General features: G+C 33.5%; 1 protein-coding gene across 1 annotated transcript; it reads right to left on the reverse strand.

Annotated features, from left to right (window-relative positions):
• Positions 1-343: 343 nt before the first annotated feature.
• LOC136042448 (transcription initiation factor TFIID subunit 12-like) lies at positions 344-21,391 on the reverse strand. Its single transcript, XM_065727415.1, has 4 exons — positions 21,297-21,391; positions 5,058-5,223; positions 2,287-2,520; positions 344-661 (listed from the first exon to the last, which is right to left on the reverse strand). Exons 2-4 carry the CDS (start codon positions 5,221-5,223, stop codon positions 534-536), a joined length of 528 nt encoding a protein of 175 aa, XP_065583487.1. The 5' UTR covers positions 21,297-21,391; the 3' UTR covers positions 344-533.
• Between the last annotated feature and the right edge of the window lie 10 nt (positions 21,392-21,401).

Consider the following 21,401-nt stretch of genomic DNA (forward strand, 5'->3'; position numbering starts at 1 on the left):
AAAGCAAAACCATAAAAGGATATTCTTCATGGAATTCCTTAGCTATTTATTAAAGAGCTTGGTTCACGGACAGTTCAGATCTATGGAGGCTTGCTTTGGTTAGAAGTCTAGTAACATTACCCAAAAATGTATGTTCAACTGAAACCCTCGTTTGGTTTTAATAAGATTGACGAGCCCCTTCAGAACTTTTTTCTAGAAAGACCGAGAAAACTACAAAAAAATTATCAGTGGAAGCAATAATTTAAAAACGTTTCCCCCTTAGTTTTACAATTGTTCGTGTATTGTGGAAGTCCCTACTACAGACAGATCACGGTAATTTTTGTAAAAGCATCAAAAGACAACATTTGCATTGATAAAAGTTATTTTAATTTTATTAGGAAACAAGATACAAAAAAGCACAGCTAAGGAATATTTTTAGAAAGACTTTTTGTGTTCAACAAGAAAATAGAGGCATAGCTACTGTTATTCAATTTTTCCATATATAAAATATTTGTCTATGCAAAACAGAATTTGAAATCAACAGCAGTTGCGAATTAGTACTTTTTTAAAGTCTTTCGTATCAGCGCCATGCGCTGTCGGTGGGCTTCCGCTGTTGGGGCTTTCTTGAAAGTCCTAAGCTCATCAGTTCCATAGCCAGGTGTCCACATATTGTAATTTCTCTCTGAAAAACACAAAACTGTTTAAATTCAACGCTATTAGCGCACACTTGTCACAGCCTTTGGTTGGAAGAATTCAGAGAAATCATAATATATTCAAACACGAGGAAAAATAACTGCTAAACACACAACTACCATCCCCACATGAAGTCTTTTCATATAAGTTAATTACGTAATTTTTAGCTGAATGAAAATATATATACAGATAATAGTTTTTCGGATTTTTTTATTACTCATTTATTAGTATTTTTTTTAATATTCTCAAAATAACTTTTGTATTTTATTTCTTATTTATGTTTATATTATATAATAATAATATGTGTAGTCAAAATTAATTGAAAACAATCCCTTCTGTTTATTAATTTGACCAAAGCTCACTCCAAGGATTCTTTACTACAGTACAGTGTAATGCCACTAATACTGTATTTATGAAAATACCGTAAAATAATTGTGATGATTTTATTATTTAACTTTATCAACTTTCTAATACAAAGTTCATTTGGATTCAAACATACCACAATTAAAATGACAATTAACTTCAATATCTTATTTGTACACCTTGCGAAAAGAATATAACCCACGTTGAACATTCTATAAAGCTTGTTGCTGCAACGATGTTATTAATGTACGGATGCAGAAAGGAGTAAAAGTTAGTCAGCGATTTGGAAGCAGAACAAAGAAAATGACAAACGTTCTATTGCCCGAAACGAAGAGAACAAAAATCAAACGAATATTTTGCCCCTATGAAAGAAGACATCTTCAGCGCAGAATTTTTATTCTGCGATAAAATAACATAAATAAAAACGTATATAAAACGGACTAATCATATATATACATATATACTAGCTGGGGCCAGGCGGCAAGCCGCCTGGCCCCATCTAGCGGCACGCTTCTATATATGGATTCTCATTGTCCCTTGAATTCTAACAGCAGACAATGCACATTACTTTTGTAGTACATCAACACGCCTTCTTTTTTACTGTCTCTTTCAGCAGCAAGTCTGGTTTCGCGTTGCTCTGGTGGTTCCTCGACACGTCTTCTTCTTTTACTATCTCTGGCAAATGCAAGTCTGGTTTCGCGCGCTCTGGTGAATCCTTGACAAGCGTTCTTTTTTTTTTACTTTCTCTTTCAACTTTAAGTCTGGTTTCGCGTTGCTCTGTTGGTTCCTCGACCCGTCTTCCTTTTTTACTTTTTCTTTTAACTGCAAGTCTGGTTTTGCGTTGCTCTGGTGGTTCCTCGACGCGCATTCTTTGACATAAATTGGACATTGCTAATATTGCCCTTTCTCTTTGAGCTGCAAGCCTCGTTTTGCGTTTATCTGATGTTTCCTCCCGGTGTGACCTTTATACATATAAAGAGAGAGAGAGAGAGAGAAAGAGAGAGAGAGAGAGAGAGAGAGAGAGAGAGAAGTGAAGAATTTTAACTTCTTAGACCACATTTTTTAGACAACTCCAAGTTCCCATTTATAAACAAAATGAAGTATATAGATATATAAACAACATGTAAAGCTTATAATAAGACAGTGATAAATAAACTAAAATAAACAAATATCCTATTTTCATGTTCAGAAGACACATTTAAGCATTTACGTATTTTCATTTTATTTGCACGTAAAGGAAAGAAGTTTTACCTAAATGAAGCAGTAAATCCTTGGCTTCCAATATATTAGATTTTCTGTGCTTGGCTAGGTGACATGCAGCATTTACACTCGATTCAATAAAATCATCAGCAACAGCAAGAATCAATTCTTCAAGCTCCTCATCCAGCTGCAACGTAGGATCAACTTCTCTAGCTAGTTCTTGTAATTTCTGCTTACTTAAGATCTGGCCATGATCACTAGCACTTTGTGAAGACTGCTGTTGCACTAAAAAAAGGGCAATATATATAAACAAAGCATTAGATGCATTTGATTTAATGCATAGCTAAAAGCTTTAGCTCTTTATACAAATTTAGATAGGAATTTGATTGAAGGGACCTTCCCATATAAGCTTTGGTCTTGTGTTTGGGATGCTTGGAAGTAAATAATACAGATAAATATTGCTGTCTAGTTTGGCCAATCATCCACTAAATACAAGCCTAGTAAGATAGGTTTATGGTTGTTTGTAATGGTATTCTCCTATGTTTTAACAGTCTTGCTTTTCTAGACTATAGGTACTCTCAGCAATAACCATCAACTCCCCATTTATCAATCAATTATTGTTTGGAATTCATCAAGATTGATCTACTCAAGCACAGGCCAAGATTCACAAATAGGCCAACTTTGCCTGGGCTTAGAGGCACACCATACCAGGGGGATGCTACAATAAATTATGAATGAGTGATTCTTTCTTAAAAAAAAACAAAAAAAAAAACATTGCCTATTCACAAAAAAAGTGATTTTAAAGCAATGCAGGAACTCCATGGCAACTTATAAACTGTCAGATGTCTCCTAAGAATGGCAGTTGAGAGTTTGGTATCACCTCTCCTTTCATTACTTTTGGCTCATCAGTTGTGTTCTGTTCAGTGCTTCCGCTATCCCCCGAATTGTCGGGGATTCCCCCCCAAAAATTTCGCAAAACACTTGGGCCTAAAAAGGTTAAAGCCTTAAATCCGGCACTGCCCAAGCACATCTCAACAACAATCCAAGAACTTGTTTTTTCTAAAAGTTTGAAACAAGACTCGTAATGAGTTTTATTGTTGTGATTTTTAGCAAGTTTCTTTCTTGTTTGTCTTTGTTTTGCCCAGTATTTAATACTGTGTGTCTCCCTTTTACTTACTTGCAAGCAATGTTTTGTGGGGCGAAATTTACTGTTTTAAATTTGTAGTGACTTATATTTCAGTACAATGAAATGAATTGAACATTTAAAGCTTCTAAGCGAATGAAAGCAAGGACATCAGTGAAAAAAAAAAAATTACTGTAATTTCAAATGAGGGCTCATTAAAAAGCTCAGCCAAATTTCTTCACATAACACAACAACCTATATAACTAAAGTTGCTTTGGTTCCCAGATTAGTCACTTTTCATGTCAATGCATCAACTGCTCAAACACTATATTAAAGCACTAATATCGAAGTTCGAGGTGGGGTGGTGAACATTTCTTGAAGTTACTGCATGCTTCATTAATCACATTGGAATTGCTTTTCCTTTGAGCTGTTTCTAAATCTCAAAATGAGTAGAAATGGTTGGATACAAACATATCCAATATGGTGGACAAGTTAGTATTTTGGCTATTTAGTGCCCAATTCTTCAATTTGGGACGGGGGTCAGTGGCGTGACTCTGTAAGCTTAGCCAGAGTCGCCCCAGCTCTAAATGGGTACCTGGAGAAATCTGGGGAAGGTAAACAGGAAGGGTGTGCGAAAGCACAGGATGGCTGGCCCCCAACCCCCCATTGCACTTCCTGGCTGAAGGGCCAAGAAACGGAGACCAGAACCGCCGGTAGGACTGTAAAGTCTAATGCCGTATTCTTTACCTTTTTTTTTAATACCTTATCCATGGTAATATAAGCAAAATTAACAAATTCACTTTGTTGAGTGCCTGAAGTTTGTGAAACCACAGCTTCAACATTAGTGTTGATGACGTCAGTAATGCTGCACTCTTCACCTTACACAAAGCTTACTCATTTGAGAAGAGGATGCAGGCGTCCCACAAAAAAACAAGGGTTTTTGCTTCTACAATGACTTTGGCTCATGACCATTCAAAACAATACTAGTTTTTTCTCTAATAATTTTTGGGGGAGTTGCTTCAACCTGACGTTCACTCCAGAGTTAATTATTTCTGCTTATTTACAATATTTTTGGGTTAAATCGTATAAAAGCTTATGTTCAAGGCTGCCTTATCTAGTGATTTATCAACAACTTCACTATGTTTTGTAATAAGACTAGCACGCCCCAAAATAGTAATTTGAAACCATCCCAAACAAAGTTGTTTCAGCCTTTTACAATAAGACTAGCACCTGCAATAAAAAATACACTGGAAACCATCTAAAACGAAAACAAAAGTCAGTGTAAACCTTATGAACGGTTCCTAATTTGTACCAAAAAAAAAGAAAAAAGACAAGCTCAATAGGTTTCCAAGTTTTGTAGCCTTTTCTCTTAAATATATATAATTTTTTACCTGGTAAAAAGTAACAGAATAATATCAAATGGAGCCAGCTATTCAATATATTTTTACAACATATCTTCCCTACTTTTTTTTATTATGGACAGATGAATCTTTCTGTTTCATTTCTCACCTGTAAACTATTCATATTGTGAATATACAAACAATCTAACTATAAGTTAACATATTGGAAGATCTAAACATACAACTGAACAATGTAAAATCATAATTTTCTCAAGACAAAAAGCAGCACAAAACGAAATGAAGTGAGAGTTTACAGATAAAATGTTTAGCTGATCAATATTGCTAGAGTTAATAGAAACCTGGTTGAACAGATGAATTCCATTGCTGCTGGGGTTGAGTCTGTGAAGCACCAACTGGTTGAGGCATCACAGGTCTCTGAAGAGCTGCACCTAGGACTGAAGAGCTTTGAGATCCTTGTATGACCCCATTTTGAAGGCCTCCAATACTTCCATTATTATATGCCATCTAAAAAATGATTTTCTAAGAGAGATACAGGATACTTAAGCATTATACTTGCCCACAGCTTGAAAACCAGAACATTTAAGAACATCTGAATTCGTAAAAGTAAACAATACATAGATTACAGCAATCTGCATACTTAAGCAAAACAAAAAAAAAGAAGGAAAGTTCTTTTTATAACTTCATGAGGCATTTTGGCCTAACCCGGTCCACAAACATCTTACCCAAACTGAAAAAAAAAAAAAAATCTAAACTGAATGCACCAGTACTCAAGCATACATGCGCACAGTTTATACGTGCTTTGGCCAAAACGCCTTGATTTTTGTATATAAAAAAAGAGAAGAAATTAACCTTGGTTAGTTCTTTGCATTGAATACCTATCACAAAGATTATAAATACCTACACAGCATATTACGAAATCACAGGTAAATTCCATGTTAAAGGTATCAAGGTATAGGGCTACCCTTTTTTTAAGTTTTTTTTTTATTTTTTCCTTTCCACTGTCAAGATCTTTGCCACATTAATGTATACAATCTTTTAGTTTCATCACAAGAAAAGAAAAGAGAAGAAAAGTAGGAATGGAGTTTTATAAGGTTAACAAAAATACTGGATACACGTAAGCGGATATTTTGAGAAAACAACTGACTTCCTTCTTCAGTAATATTATAGATAGCTTAGGAAAATCAAGTTCACATTCTTTGGGCGAAAATACAAACAACTAGACCAAAAAACGAAACAAAAAAACATGTAGCTCAAAATGAAACAAAAAACCTAAATTGGAAGAATTTAGAAGGTGACAAGATAGAAGAAAAAAAAAATTCAAAACAATTGGCTAAACTTGAATAAAAAAAAAGTCAGCCACTTACCCAAAATCTAACAACTAATAATGTTCTCCTTTAGAAGCTAGACAAGTTCAAGTGAAATAAAATATCGGAACAGAGAACTAAACAAAACAAATACTTTTTTGCATGCTGACCAACGGTCTGTATTGTGCAGGTACCAATTTCCTGATTCAATGCCTTTGGATGGGAGTGCAATGTGCGGTTGGGGGCAAATCATCTGGTGCTTCCCGTGTTTTCCACCCATATTTCTCTAGGTACCCATTTAGTACTGGGTCAACTCGAGGCTGATTTTACAATCAAAAAAGTCAGCCACTTATCCAAAATCTAACAACTAACAATGTTCTCATTTAAAAGTTAGATAATTGACTAGGATTCTTTCAAGTGTAATAAAATATCAAAGCAGAGAACTAAACAAACAAAAAACTTTTTTGCATGCTGACCAATGGTCTGCATTGTGCAGGTACCAATTTCCTGATTCAATGTTTTTGGCTGGGAATGTGATGTGCGATTGGGAGCTAATCATCTGATGCTTCCCGTGTTTCTCCCCCAGATTTCTCTAGGTACCCATTTAGTACTGGGTCAATTCGTGTCTGAATTTCCAATCAAAAAAGTCAGACACTTACACAAAATCTAACAACTAACAATGTTCTCATTTAGAAGCTAGACAAGTGACTAGGATTCTTTCAAGTAAAATAAAATATCAAAGCAGAGAAAAAAAAAAGCTGTTTTACATGCTGACCAATGGTCTGCATTGTGCAAGTACCGACTTCCTGATTCAATACCTTCGGCTGGGAGTGCAATGTGTGATTGGGGGCAAATCATTTGATGCTTCCCATGTTTTCCCCCAGATTTCTCTGGGTACCCATTTACAACTGGGTCAACTCGTGGCTGAGTTTACACAGTCACATCATTGATCACCATTCCAAACCAAACAACCTGCAAAACCAGGACTTGAGCCCCTGAACTCAGGATTTTAAGTCCAGAGTGCTAACCACTTGGCTAGGATGGCTCTAACACTACATTTGTCTATTTTAAATAAAGTTCCTTTAGCACAAGACCTTTTAGATCTGACGAGTAAGGAATGAACGATTTATGAGATTCTTGCTCAAGGAAATTAAAATAAGAGTCATTTATTTTGAAAGCACCCATATCTCTGTTAAGAGCCAAGCTTAAATTTTGTTATTTATGTATTTCAAATACATCTCTGCATTGGTGGATTAATCACTTGTCATGAGAAATTGAGCTAGCCTGTTCAAATAAAATACTATTATGCAGTTGATCATAGATATATTCAACAAGGATTGACTCATAAATTTTAGGTTTTACCCTCTTTTTGAGGGCACTATCATTGATAGAAGGTGCTGGGATGTTCAGTCTGTAAGGTGTTGTTCTGTCCTTCTAATGTACCACAAACTGAAGGAGCAAGGAGTTCTGTAAACACCAGGATTATTGAGCTTAGAGATAGGGTATTTACCTCTGATAGATTTTTAATCTGACAGTTTTCCCAGTTTTTTTTTAATAAGTAAAAACATTATTTTTCCTTAGATTTCAGGCAATTTGTTCTGAAGCTCCTTGTATGTAAGGAGGACCAAGATAAACTACACTATCCTTTTCATCTGAGCTATCTTCATCTATTTTTGTAAACTTTTTAATATGCTTTTCAATTACCGAATTCATTAAAGAGATTGGGAACCTATTCCCAAGTAAGACTCATCTAGTGTGATTAACGATCAAACTCTGAGTCAAGAAAAAACAGTGAATATATTTATACTGCTCTATTGACTAAGAAAGTCATAACCCCTCTTTTTGCAGCAGAAGAATAATTAGTTGTGTAATTTAAGTACCAGTCACTATGTGTACAAGGGTAGATCTATAGAAAAATATTGGGAGGGGCTGAATATGACAAGGTCGCCAATAAGTAAAATCTAGGGAAGAGGGGCAATGTGACAAGAGTGCTAATAATTGACCAAATTGACAAATTTTATTTTAAAAAAGAGTGAAAAACAGGGAAAAACAAGGAATGAGGGCACCAGAAAAATCTTGAGAGGAGCCCTGTCCCCACACTGAACCCTGGATCCACCACTGTTTCTGTAAGTCTCAAACTCAAAACCTATGATCATTTCAGTGATAGGACATCTAGATAGGACATCTAGAAAAGAAAGATCCCTATTCATCTCTGAATGTTTAGTAAATTTAATTTTCATATCCACAGAATTATGCAAATCATAGAATGATTCTAGAGAATCTTCCCATTGTTCCTGCAAATAAAAAATATTGTCTTTGAAACAACCCAAAGATTTGGCTTATCAAAACTTTGTGGGATAGAATATTCTTCAAAATTTTCCATGATAAGGTGAAAGGGAGACACCCACTGGAAGCCCAAATTTTTATTTGTAAAAAACACCTCTATAATTAAAACAACAAGAAGTTCTGTAATAAAGAATTTAAAGTGAAATAAGAGTCTGATTTGTTATTGTAGATTTATTACAGACAAATAGATTATCATTAAGTTTCTCCTTCAGGATGAGTTTGGCCTTTTGAGGATCATAACTGGTATGCATAGATTCCACATGAACCCTACTAATTCTTCTATCCAGTGCAGTCAAAGCTTGTTTTAATTTTGAAACAAAATTGCTCGACTTTTTTATGTACAATTTTTGAGTTTGAAAAAGTGAACAAAATGGATTAGACAAACATTTTCCCATCCTTGTACCAGGAGTCAAATGAAGAAAAATTGGCCAGAGAGAGGAAATCTTCACAGAGAGAGGAAATACCAGAATCATGGGTGTCAGCTTATGAATTTTAGGAAGGCCATAAAAATAAGGAGCCAATCATTCCCATGGATAAAACCTTTTATAAGGCTGATCTGCAATTTCACCTTTTAGTTTTCAATCAGGAAGCTCTTTTTCTCACTTTTTTTTTGTTCTACTTGTCTGAATCCATCACAACAACAGTGCTGCCTTATCAGCTTCTGTAACAACTTTAGAATGATCCTTGTAAAGTAAATGAAAGGTTAAATGTTCATTTTCGCTGAACTTCTGGAAATTGAGATTATCAAAGGAGGGAGGGTCCCCCAAAGTCTCAACAAACTTTGATCTGACCTCTGCAATCTCTTAAATTTCTGCACAGGTATCATGCATTGTGCTTTCTGTATTGACAATAATTTTGCTATAAGGGATATATAAGGGTATGATACAAAATTTTAGTCCTTTGAATAGGATCTAATTTTCTTCTGTTTTAAGAATTTTAGAGCTAAGATTAATCACAGCCAGACTAGGATATACTTTCAGGATGAAAGGAGGGCTATTAGTGGATTTTAAGAGTCTCAGACAGTAGAATTCCTCAGAAAGCCCTTTTTTTTTAGAAATGTCAAAGTTTCAAAGAAAATTTCAGTAGAAGCCTTAGTTTGGAGAAAGTTAGTGTAAGAAAGTGTGGAAAAAAAAATTCTAGCTCTAATCTGAAAATGACTTGAGTCAAAATATTAAAATTTACACATACTGTAAACTGACATTCATTGCATGTGTTTAAATGAAATGAAGGCTACATTGACATGGATAAAACATGGTTCCTTTTTAAATTGATGGAGAAAATGTTGTTGATTGAGCAAATTAGCTTTCTTTCTAGCAAGAGATATTGATATAATAACAAACTTGGTAGAATTTTCCCCATAAGAATGACAAAGATAACTTTGTAAACCACACTGATCTGCCATCTCAAAAAACAAAAGAGAAAAAAAGCAAGACTGGGGTGTTACAAGGTCAACCAAAATACTTGATGCAACAAAACAGATTATTCAAGAGGAAGACTGCCTTCCTTGATCAGCAATATTAGAGGAAGTCTAAAAATATCAAACAAACATTTTTGGAGCAAAAATATGACTATTTAGACAAAAAAAAAAAAAAAAAAAAAAAAAAAAAAAAAAAAAAAAAAAAAAAAAAAAAAAAAAAAAAAAAAAAAACAGAAAAGATCAGCCACTCCCCAAAGTTTAATGATAAACATTGTTCTCATTTAGAAGCAAGAAAAGCAACTCAGATTCTTGCACATGAAATAAAATAAAGTAGAAAACTAAAATACATTTGTCTAATTTTAAATAAAACTTGCATGCCATAGGATCTAAAAATCTGAGTGCTAGGAATTTAAATGTCTTGTGAATGCGGAAGTGCCATAGAATTTATTTTTGGGATGAATAAACTATCAGGTTCTTGTCTGAGGAGACCAAAATAAGACCTGCCTGTTGAACTTGGAGATAAATTCATAAATATATCTTTCATATTCACAGAACTAATGTGCTCAAATACAAATCCTGCTATTACCTGTAAAGGTACTTGATAGAACTAAAAAATTTAAATTTGGGAAAAAAGTATACAAAAAAAAGTCTATGTCCTCTCTATTTTATAATGAGCATTTACAATTTAAATCAGAGGTTCCAAAACTAAACAAAACAGGAAAAAGATAGCAAGAGCATTTTCATAAAAGCAGAATTTCTCTTTTTAGGCTGTGCAAAATTTCCTTGAGAAAATAATGAGTATCATTGTAAAGTGTATCACATCACTGTAGATCAGAATTCAACATTTTTATTCACCAAGAAATTAAAACTTTAACAACACATTTACCTTAGGTTTGAGGTTTTAATCTTTCCTTATGAACTGGACCAAACATGTTAACATAAACAATATTAAGCTAAGCCTTTTTTGCCCTCATCAAAAAGTGAAACATACCTGACTTAGACTAAAGATAGTTGAACATAATCCACTTTATCATGGGTGCTTTTGGTTTCAGATTTGTCTTTGGGTATGAAAACAATTGAAATGACCTTTGTACAGAATCCAAACTAAATAGGCAAGACTTTTGTCTGTTTTGGGCCTTAGTATTTATGGTAAGATTAGGTCTTCTAAAAGCATCACAAAGTAAGCTGCCTAGAAATGATTTCTTCTTGGCACACAGACACAAAAAATATGAAAGAACTATGATTTGAAATATTAAAGGAGTAGGACATCAAATAACTGACAAAAGTTATAATATTCATCAAAACACCAAGGAAAGAACAACTCTAAGTCCAAAACCCACCACCCCAACCTTGTCAAATGAAAAATGTCATGTCTAGATTAATGTTAGAATCTTTTCAATATATGTTTTGCACTGAAAGTTGGACAAAGCTGAACACTAGATACATAATAATATGGGTTGTGAAAATTTGTTGATACAATACCCAACAAGAATCTAAATTACTCTTCCAACAATGCATAATTTTCATTAATTGTGAACTTGTATTTTTTGGCATATCCTCTTGATATACTTCAAATTCAAACAATCAACACACTAACCAATTCAAAACTGATTATAAAGATGAAATTTTTTCTTTCTATTTCATTTTGTTTAAGCTGATTGATGCTCTATAAGTTTAATTCAGAACAATTTACTCAAAAGAAAATATTTGGTACTTTCTCCAAATTTATCCTGATTTATGCAAATTAGCCATTGTTATAGTTCCAAAACCACATGTCTTCAAAGTGTTCTTGGGATTCATTAAATATCATTACCTCAGACATTTTTTTTTGTGTCTTTTTCTTTAGCCCAGCTCTTTGGACCAGTCTTATCATGTTGGAAGGTTTTAGACTTTCTAACAAAAAAAATTGTCAATAGGATTTTGCATATTGACATTATTTGTCCTGGAATTCTGGACATTTGACTGTAAAGCTTCTACTAGGCATACTTCAAATTTACACTTCCAACACATTAAGCAATTCCAAACTTATAACAAAGGTGACAATGTTTTCCAATCCTTTTAGTTGATTGGTGCTCTGTAAATTTAATTTAAGATTATCAAACTGAAAACAAAGTTCTTTTGCATGCCTACCTAAATTATCCTGGTTTGTGCAAATTAACCACTGTTAAAACTCCAAAACCCTATAAAGAAAAAGAATTTTGCAAAATGTCATCTGCTATGTTATAGGAACATAAGTTCAATACCATGATCCCTAGAAAAACACAAAATTTCGAAAATGTGTGACCTACTCAGATCATTTTTGTCAGACCAGAAAATGTTAGTGTACAAATTTTCAAAACAATAAATGATTGTTTGTTCAAAGATTGAAGCTACAATTAATATATAGCTATAACTTGTGCTATACATTTGTCCATTAGGGGGGGGGAGGGCAAGGGTAAAGTGAAACATTCAGTATCTAGCCCTGAAGTTTTGAGTTTAGAGCAGAGGATATAAAGAATGTACTGACAAATCATCCATTGTGCCAACAAGTACAGACACATAAGCTAAATTAAGATGCCAGGGATCAGCACTGCATGCTGCCACCTTGGAAATTTGGGAAACTCCCTGCCCCCTTAACTGTACCCCTGGCCTAGCCTAAAAGGATTGATCCATAGCCTCAGCCAGAACTTTAAAATATCTGAATGTAGATTCTAGAATTTTATAATGTTTCCTTCAAGAGAATGCGAGCACTAAACTGATAGCTTTCCTTCAAATGGTTGATAAAATTATGTTTAGAAAAACTATTTTTTGCTATGTTTGAAAGGGATTAGATTAGAAAAATGATATTTTTAATGAATCCAGGGGTAAAAACATATCCTGGGCAGATACTAATATGTCAATCATCTAGTAATCCTGATATGTTAACCCTCTTCTGAATTCTATATCTTAGAAATTTGCCTACTTGACAAGTTTATACACATTGAAATTTTGACAAAACAACATTATACCTTAATTTTTAGGGTTCAGTTTTTTTTTCTCTGGTTTTGGTTATAAAAAATGCAATTCCTGTAATTTGAGTAAAATTTTAAGGCTTTTTATTTTATTAATTATTTTCTTATTTAGGAAATGTATTTGTAGATCTTTGAAAACTCATAAATTGGGATTGAACAAAGTAGTGAAGCTGAAAACACTTTTCTTCTACTTCATTTTAGCAGACAATCTATTTTCAAGGTTTTACTTTTATAGCACAAAGATTTTTAAAGGTCATCAAAGGTCAGTGCCTCTAGAGGTAGAAGGAGTGGAGATAGGCACTCCAAGATACCTTCCTGGGACACACTAAGTCTGTAGATCCATCCCTGAAAAATCATTTTCCTAGCCTAGCCCCCTCCCAAGAAAGCAGAAAGGGTAAAATTATGGTTTAGGTACTTCTTGCCATCTTGGAGAGGAGCTAGGTTAGGAAAATAAAACTTCCAGGGATGGGACTATAGACTTGTGTATGTCCTGGGAAGGCCTTTGGAACTAACTACCTCCTCCCCTTCCCCTTCAGGAGGGCAATAACCATCAAGAGGGAGAATCTAAAGCCTTTGCATCATAAAAAATGAAAACTTCTGAAATAGATCTTCTGTTTAAATGAAGTTCAAGAAAACTGTGCTAAGCTTCACAACTTCACTTAATTCCAATTTATGAGGTTTCAAAGATTTACAAGTACATTTCTTAAATTTATAAAAAAAAACCATTGATATGGCTAAAAAGTCTACTCAAATAACAAGAATTATATTTTCAGAACTAAAACCAGAGAGAAAGAAACTGATAACTGGAAATTAAGGTAAAATATTGGGATGGTCAAAATTTTAACAGGTAGGCAACATACCTGTCATCTTGGCAAATTTCTAAGACTAGGAAATCAGAAGAAGGTTAACATGGAAGCTCAGCAATACATTCCCATAGTAAATTTTTGGCCCTGGATTCAGTACTGAAAATTTCATTTTCCTAGCCTAACCCCTTTCTAAGATAGCAAAAGTAGCTAAACTAGAATTTTATAGCAAAAAACAGATTGCCTAGAATTTTAACAAAATGGTACTAAGTCATTAAGTTTAACTAAAACTGGTTATCTTTGTAAGCTAGTGTTAATGATTCCTGTTAAGACTCAACATATGGTAAATATTGAGGAGTTCATATTATTGATCAGTAAATAAAGTGAACGTACCAGTAGATGCCATTATTATCTTCTTATTGAATATAATAATTTTTTTTTGCAAATTCGCTTTTAAGCCTTTTTTTGAATCCTTGAAAATGATAAAATCTCTCTAAAACATTGGTTTCAAACTTACTATTTGATTATAAATATATTTTGTTATAATCTGCAAGCATTGATTTTTCAGAATTGATTTGGGTAAAAAAAAAAAAAAAAAAAACAATTTCTCTATTTAACCATCTGCCATGTTCCTTCTGTTGGCTTGGATATTTTTTGACATATAGGTGAAATGTCAGTTTTAAAGCACCCTAACAGAACAAGAAGAGGTAAAATTCTAGTTAATTGACTTCTTGCTATCTTGGAAAGGGTTTAGGTTAGGAAAGTGAAACTTTCAGGGATAGGTCTACAAGCTAAAGTATGTCCTGGGAAGGTATTTTGAAGTACCCACCTCTACTCCTTCTCTCTCTATAGGACCCTGACATTTTCCTACATGACAGGTTACTTATTGAAATTTTGACAAAACAACATTTTACCTCAATTATCAGTAAATAGTTGCTTTTTCTCTGCCTTTAGTTCTGAAAATGCAATTCCTGTTATTTGAGAAGAGTTTTGAGCCATATCAATCTTTTTTTTCAAAATTTAGGAAATGTATTTGCATATCTTTAAATCCTTATAAAATGGAATTGTGCAAAGTTATGAAGGTGAAAACAATTTTGTTGTACTTCAATTGGTAAAATTCTAGTCCATTGACTTTTTGCTATCTTGGAAAGTTGTTGGGCTAGAGAATTGAAACTTTCAGGGATGTGTCTACAGGCTAAAGTATATCCCGGGAAGTTATTTTGAGGTCCCTAACTATACCCCTTCCCCCCTCCTCTATATAATGCAGCTTTTTGTGCATTACGACTTATATTTTGGTAAAATTTGATCCTATATATTAGTATTAAAAGTGTAAATCCTTGCTTACCTTAGAAAAATTCAACTTTTCACTGTTTTTTAAGCTACTATATTCCATAATTAGTTCACCAGCATTGAAAAACAATTATTACCTTTTATGGTATAGTTCAAAATGGAATGTAGGCATTTAAACACACCCCCTGTTTGAAACGTCTTATCTTTAAATGACTTTTCACAGGGGTAATACAGGTAAGACATTGAACTTTTAAGGGACTTCTCACTCAAAATTATGATTTGTTGCTACAATTGAGTAAGGCTTATATTATATGTGTGTCAATAACATCTATTTTGTAAATAATAATGGCATAGAAAAAGTCAATTTCTTCAAGAAGGCCCAATAATGATTCTTAGAAACCCGAAGAGAGGCGAAACAGAAATTTTGTGGGAAAAATAAGCACAAGTCCTAAACACGTGATTGACATAACCGTAACGGATACGCTCTCTTTGGGGGAGTTTGGGGGGGGGGATAATTCGAAAAATTAGAAACAAGTATTTGTAACTTACAAATGGGTGATCAGATCTTAATGAAGTTTATATTTAGAAGGATCTTGTGCTTCAGAGCTCTTGTTTTATATCCCGACCAGATCCAGTGACATTGAGGGGAGTTGGATGGGGATACTGGATATCTTGGAAGACGTGAAAATTGAGGTATCTTTATCTTGCAAATGGGTGGTCGGATCTTAATGAAACTTGATATATAAAAAGATATTATGTCTGAGATGCTTAATATAGATGCTTATACAGAAGTTACTCTGTATATGAAAGGGGTTTTTCCTCCTGAACGCCCTGCTTTTTACGCTAAAGTTTGACTCTTTCTGTTAACTTTACTTTTTAAAACAGTAAAAAACTTTAGCGTAAAGAAAGGGGTGTTGAGGAGGAAAAGGCCCTTTCATATACGGAGTAATTTCTGTTCATTCTTAGTTGTAATGTAGCTCCTTACTTTCAATTAAAAGCACTTGTTTTTTTATTTAATTTATACTATAGTTTTATAAATATATATTTGAAATTACCAAAGTAAACCAAAAATAAGCCCTTAATAAACACTAATAACAACACAACTATCCAGATAAGAAGTTTTACAAAGGAAAGTAAAGAACCATACTAAACTTAAGACAAGCTTCAACACATTCCTATAATATTTAAAGCTCAATGTTTTGTGAGAACCCAGGAAAGGAAAATATGTAATTAATGAAAAAAGTCATATAGTTGAGAAAATGAGAATTTTGTCAACCAGTAGCAAAATATGAAGACGAAAATCAAGCAAATGCTTCGACAAGGACCTCCAAATAATGGAAGTGTTTTCAAACAAAATGAAGTGGTGAGGGTTATTGTGCACGTTTGGGCCAAGGCAGAATCAAAATTCTTGGGCCTTTGGTGCAAATTATGACTTTGTTGATTGAATATTTGCGTTTCAACAGTCCCTTCTCCCAATTGTTGGCATTTTACCAATATAGAAGATTTAGAAATTTTAAACACCCCTTAAAATTTGAAAACTAGTTTTTTTCACATTTCTAAATCTCTTTCTTAGGGTGGTATCCAGGAAATTTCCAGGGGGAAGGGGTATTAAAGATTTTTTTGAGGAATGTTTATAAAAAAAACTATGAAACACATGAAACTCCCCAAACTCCCATTTCGTTACGTTTTTACGAGTCGGAGAAAGGTTTCATACCCTTTAGCTCTCCTGGATACGGCTTGTTTTTTCCTAGCCTATTTGAATTTAACGGGAAAAGATTGCATTAATTTTCTCACAACCTCCCACATTTTTACATTCTCATTAAAACAAACGGTCTTCTCAACATTTGAACTCCACATTAATTACTCTTTTGAATACCGGATGACACATGGAAAGGTAATTACAAGTGACATAACAATTCCCCCGGAAGCCAGAACAGCTTTCCAGGATTTGAAAGGAGCTTTTGATGAAGTTATAACTTATTCTCACTTTAAGGAGTGGTAGATTGGTTAAAATGGTGAAATATTGGAAGAAAATATTAGACTACATAGAGTTTGGCTTCTTAGGTCAGCGTATTTGGAGAGTTTGAAGGACTGTAGACGGGATTCATGGGCAAATCAAGTCAAGAAAATACTGGACATTTTGGGCCTTTCAGAGATGTGGAATGAAGGTAAAAGACCAGTGGATGGAAGCGTTTCAGTATGGAAGGAAGTTCAGCAAATCCTAAACGACCAAGAAATCCAAGAGTGGCAAACTCAAAAGGACCAATCGGTGTCTTTGAGGTTTTACTCCCAAGCTAAAGAGTGTTGGGGAGAGGAAGTTTATTTTAAATTTGAGTTGGGTAGGGAGGACTTGAAGAATTTGTTGTTGCTAAGAGGAAATAGTTTAGATTTAGGTATCAGAACGAAATAGTTGGGAAAGTTTAGGCAGGAGACAGGCCCCTACTTTTGCCCTATGTGTGGCGGGGGGAATGAAAATTTAGTTCATTTTGTATCCAAGTGTGAAGAGCTGTCTGAGTTGCGGAAGGAATGTTTTGGACAAGTGTTGGGGAGTGAATGCTGGTTAAAGGAGCAAATGGCTGAGAGGAATGGATATGCTATTAAACACTTGTGTAAGTTTCTTTGTTTAGGGATTAAGCATAGGGAATCATGCTTGAGGAGTTAGCTTGGCAAGAGTTTATTTATGGGTGTTTCTGAATTCATAAAGTGTTTGCAAGTTTGTTTGCTTGTTTAAGTTGTTTGCAAGTTTGTTTGCTTGTTTAAGTTGTTAACCAACTTAGTTATTAGGTGTTTGTTTAAAGTTGTATGTGTTTGCTATGGCCTGAAGGCTTTTTTGCAAATAAAATCTTATCTTATCTATCTAAGATAATTTAGCATTCTTATTTTTAATATATTTGTGAAAAATGATATCCAATTTTGAGTTTAATATTTTCGGAATTGTTCTGTAAACCTAATTGACCTGTGGATTGGTCTAGATCTATTTTAGTTCCATTTTATAAAAAAAGGTGATAGGGCATTGCACAGTAGTTATAGAGGAATTAATTTGGGTTAAAGCGTAAGTAAGCTTTTTAGCAAGGAATTGTGTTCTAGGTTAGACAAATGGTTAGATTCACAAAGTAATATGATAGATATTCAGGCAGGGCTCAGGAAGGATTATATTTCAATAAATCAACTATTTATATTGCAAGTGTTGTTTGGAAAATATACAAAAGGCATGACAAATAGGTTACATCCAGCTTTCCAGGATGTGAAAGGAGCTTTTAATGAAGTTGTAAGGTATTTTAGCATTCTTATTTTTAATATATTTGTGAGAAATAAAAAAAAAATTAACGTTACTTCTTTGTTTTCACTTGAATAATCCATTTTATGGCACTTGATATTAACCAAATGACATATAGCAATTGCCAATTCTGTCATTCTGTTGATTGCACTCAATAATTATTCTTAAAAACCTGAAGAGAGGCAAAACAGAAATCTGAGACCAGTGGTGTCAATTACAGGAGGGACAAGGGAACAGCCCCATACTCCCCCCTCTAAATTTTTTTTATATTTTCATTGAAAATGCCTTTATTTATGTTTTCTTTGAAAAAGAACAACACATTTCCCCCCTTCCTCCTGGTATATTTTCAAAACACATTTTACACCTCCTAAATTTTGTGATTCAACACTGCCTTAGATGAGATCTCTCAACTCAACAAACACAAAGAAGACTTATGAACAACTTACAGATTTGTTAGCAGTCTTTAACAATATTTCCATCATTATAAATTTTTCACAAATATATTAAAAATAAGAATGCTAAATTACCTTATAACTTCATCAAAAGCTCCTTTCAGATCCTGGAAAGCTGTTCTGGCTTCCAGGGGTATTGTTATGTCACTCATAATTACCTTTCCATGTGTCATCCAGTATTCAAAAGAGTAATTAATGTGGAGTTCTAATATTGAGAAGACTGTTTGTTTAAATGAGAATGTAAATATGTGGGAGGTTGTGAGAAAATTAATACAATCTTTTCCCATTAAATTCAAATAGGCTAGGAAAAAACAAGCTGCATTCAGGAGAGCTAAAGGGTATGAAACCTTTCTCTGACTTGTAAAAATGTAAGAAAATGGGAGTTTGGGGAGTTTCATGCATTTCATATTTTTTTTTTATAAATATTCCTCAAAAAAATCTTTAATACCCCTTCCCCCTGAATATTTCCTGGATACCACCCTATGAAAGAGATTTAGAAATGTGAAAAATACCAGTTATCAAATTTTAAGGGGTGTGTAAATTTCTAAATCTCTCCATATTGGTAAAACCCCAACAATTGAGAGAAGGAATTGTTGAAACACAAATATTCAATCAACAAAGTCATAGTTTGCACCAAAGACCCAAGAATTTTGAATCTGCCTTGGCCCATATGTGCACAATAACCCTCACCACTTAATTTTGTTTGAAAACACTTCCATTATTTGGAGGTCCTTGTCAAAATATTTGCTTGATTTTTGTCTTCATATTTTGCTACTGGCTGACAAAATTCTCATTTTTTCAACTATTTGACTTTTTTCATTAATTACATATTTTCCTTTCCTGGTTTCTCACAAAACATTGAGCTTTCAATATTATAGGAATGTGTTGAAGCTTGTCTTAAGTTTAATATGGTTCTTTACTTTCCTTTGTAAAACTTCTTTTCTGGATAGTTGTATTGTAATTAATGTTTATTAAGGGCTTATTTTTGGTTTACTTTGATAATTTTAAATATATATTTATAAACTATAGTATAAATTAAATAAAAAAAACAAGTGATTTTAACTGAAAGTAAGGAGCAACATTAAAACTTAAAATGAACAGAAATTACTCTGTATATGAAAGGGCCTTTTCCTCCTCAACACCCACTCTTTATGCTAAATTTTTTTTACTGTTTTAAAGTTTTTACTGTTCAGGAGGAATAACCTCTTTCATATACAGAATAATTTCTGTATAAGCATCTATATTAAGCATCTCAGACATAATATCTTTCTATATATCAAGTTTCATTAAGATCTGACCACTCATTTGCAAGATAAAGATACCTCAATTTTCACATCTTCCAAGATATCTGGTTTCCCTATTCAAATCCCCTCAATGTCACTGGATTTAAAATAAGAGCTCTGAAGCACAAGATCCTTCTAAATATAAACTTCATTAAGATCTGATCACCCATTCATAAGTTACAAATACATCTTTCTAATTTTTTTGATTAACCCCCCCCCCCCAAAGAGAATGTATCCATTATGGTTATGTCAATCACATATTTAGGACTTGTGCTTATTTTACCTCTCTTCAGGTTTCTAATAATCATTATTGTGCCTACTTAAAGAAATTGACTTTTTCCATGCTGTTATGATTTGCAAAATAGATGTTATTGACACACATATAATATAAGCCTTACCCAATTGTAGCTACAAATCATAATTTTGAGTGAGAAGCCCCTTAAAAGTTCAATGTCTTACCTGTATTACCCCTGTGAAAAGCTATTTAAAGATAAGATGTTTCAAACAGGGGGTGTGTTTAAATGCCTGCATTCCATTTTGAACTATACCATAAAAGATAATAATTATTTTTCAATGCTGGTGGACTAATTATGGAATATAGTAGCTTAAAAACAGTGAAAAGTTGAATTTTTCTAAGGTAAGCAAGGATTTACACTTTTAATAGAAATATAGGATCAAATTTGACCAAAAATATAAGCTGTAATGCACAAAAAGCTGCATTATATAGAGGAGGGGGGAAGGGGTATAGTTAAGGACCTCAAATTAACTTCCCTGGGATATACTTTAGCCTGTAGACACATCCCTGAAAGTTTCAATTTTCTAGCCCAACAACCTTCCAAGATAGCAGGAAGTCAATGGACTAGAATTTTACCCTTCAATTAAGCAGAAGATCTATTTTGCAAGGTTTCACTTTTATAACACACATATTTTAAAAGTCATCAAAGGTCAGGGCCCTCTAGAGGGAGAAAGAGTAGAGGTAGTTTCTTCAAAATACCTTCCCATGACATACTTTAGTCTGTAGATTCATCCCTGAAAGTTTCATTTTCCTAACCTAAACCCTTCTGAGATAGCAAGAAGTCAATTAGAATTTTTCCAAAACAAGTGTTAAAACCTATTTTTACATAATAAATATAGTGAAATTATTATTTTCAAGGATTCTATAAGGGCTTAAAATTGAGTGAAAAGCGATTATTATATTCAGAAAGAGCATAAACATGGCATCTTGTGGTAAATTCACTTTATTTGTAGGTTGATAGGCCTAATATGAACTGTTCAACACTTACCCAACATATTTCTGAAGCTTTAGTTGGAGAATAGATAAAAAAAGGTCTTATTCAAACAACTTAATTCACTACTCCTTTTTAGGTAGAGCTGAACTTTGTCTAAGCTATATAAATAAAAATAAATCTACAAACATCAAATATTTCCAACTTTTTTTTATTTATTTCTTCTTTATCTCGGCATACGCATGAAGGAATCGGATCAAAACTCGACAAATTCCTGTCGGGGTTGCCAAAGCA

The sequence above is a fragment of the Artemia franciscana genome, chromosome 2 (assembly GCF_032884065.1).
Source record: "Artemia franciscana chromosome 2, ASM3288406v1, whole genome shotgun sequence".
NCBI lineage: Eukaryota > Metazoa > Arthropoda > Branchiopoda > Anostraca > Artemiidae > Artemia > Artemia franciscana.

Coding starts and splice junctions, on each gene's coding strand:
- LOC136042448 (XM_065727415.1), bottom strand. CDS start 5,223: ATGGCATATAATAATGGAAGTATTGGAGGCCTTCAAAATGGGGTCATA. Junction 2,521..5,057: donor GAATTCATCTGTTCAACCAG/GTTTCTATTAAC, acceptor CCCTTTTTTTAG/TGCAACAGCAGTCTTCACAA. Junction 662..2,286: donor GGATTTACTGCTTCATTTAG/GTAAAACTTCTT, acceptor TGTGTTTTTCAG/AGAGAAATTACAATATGTGG.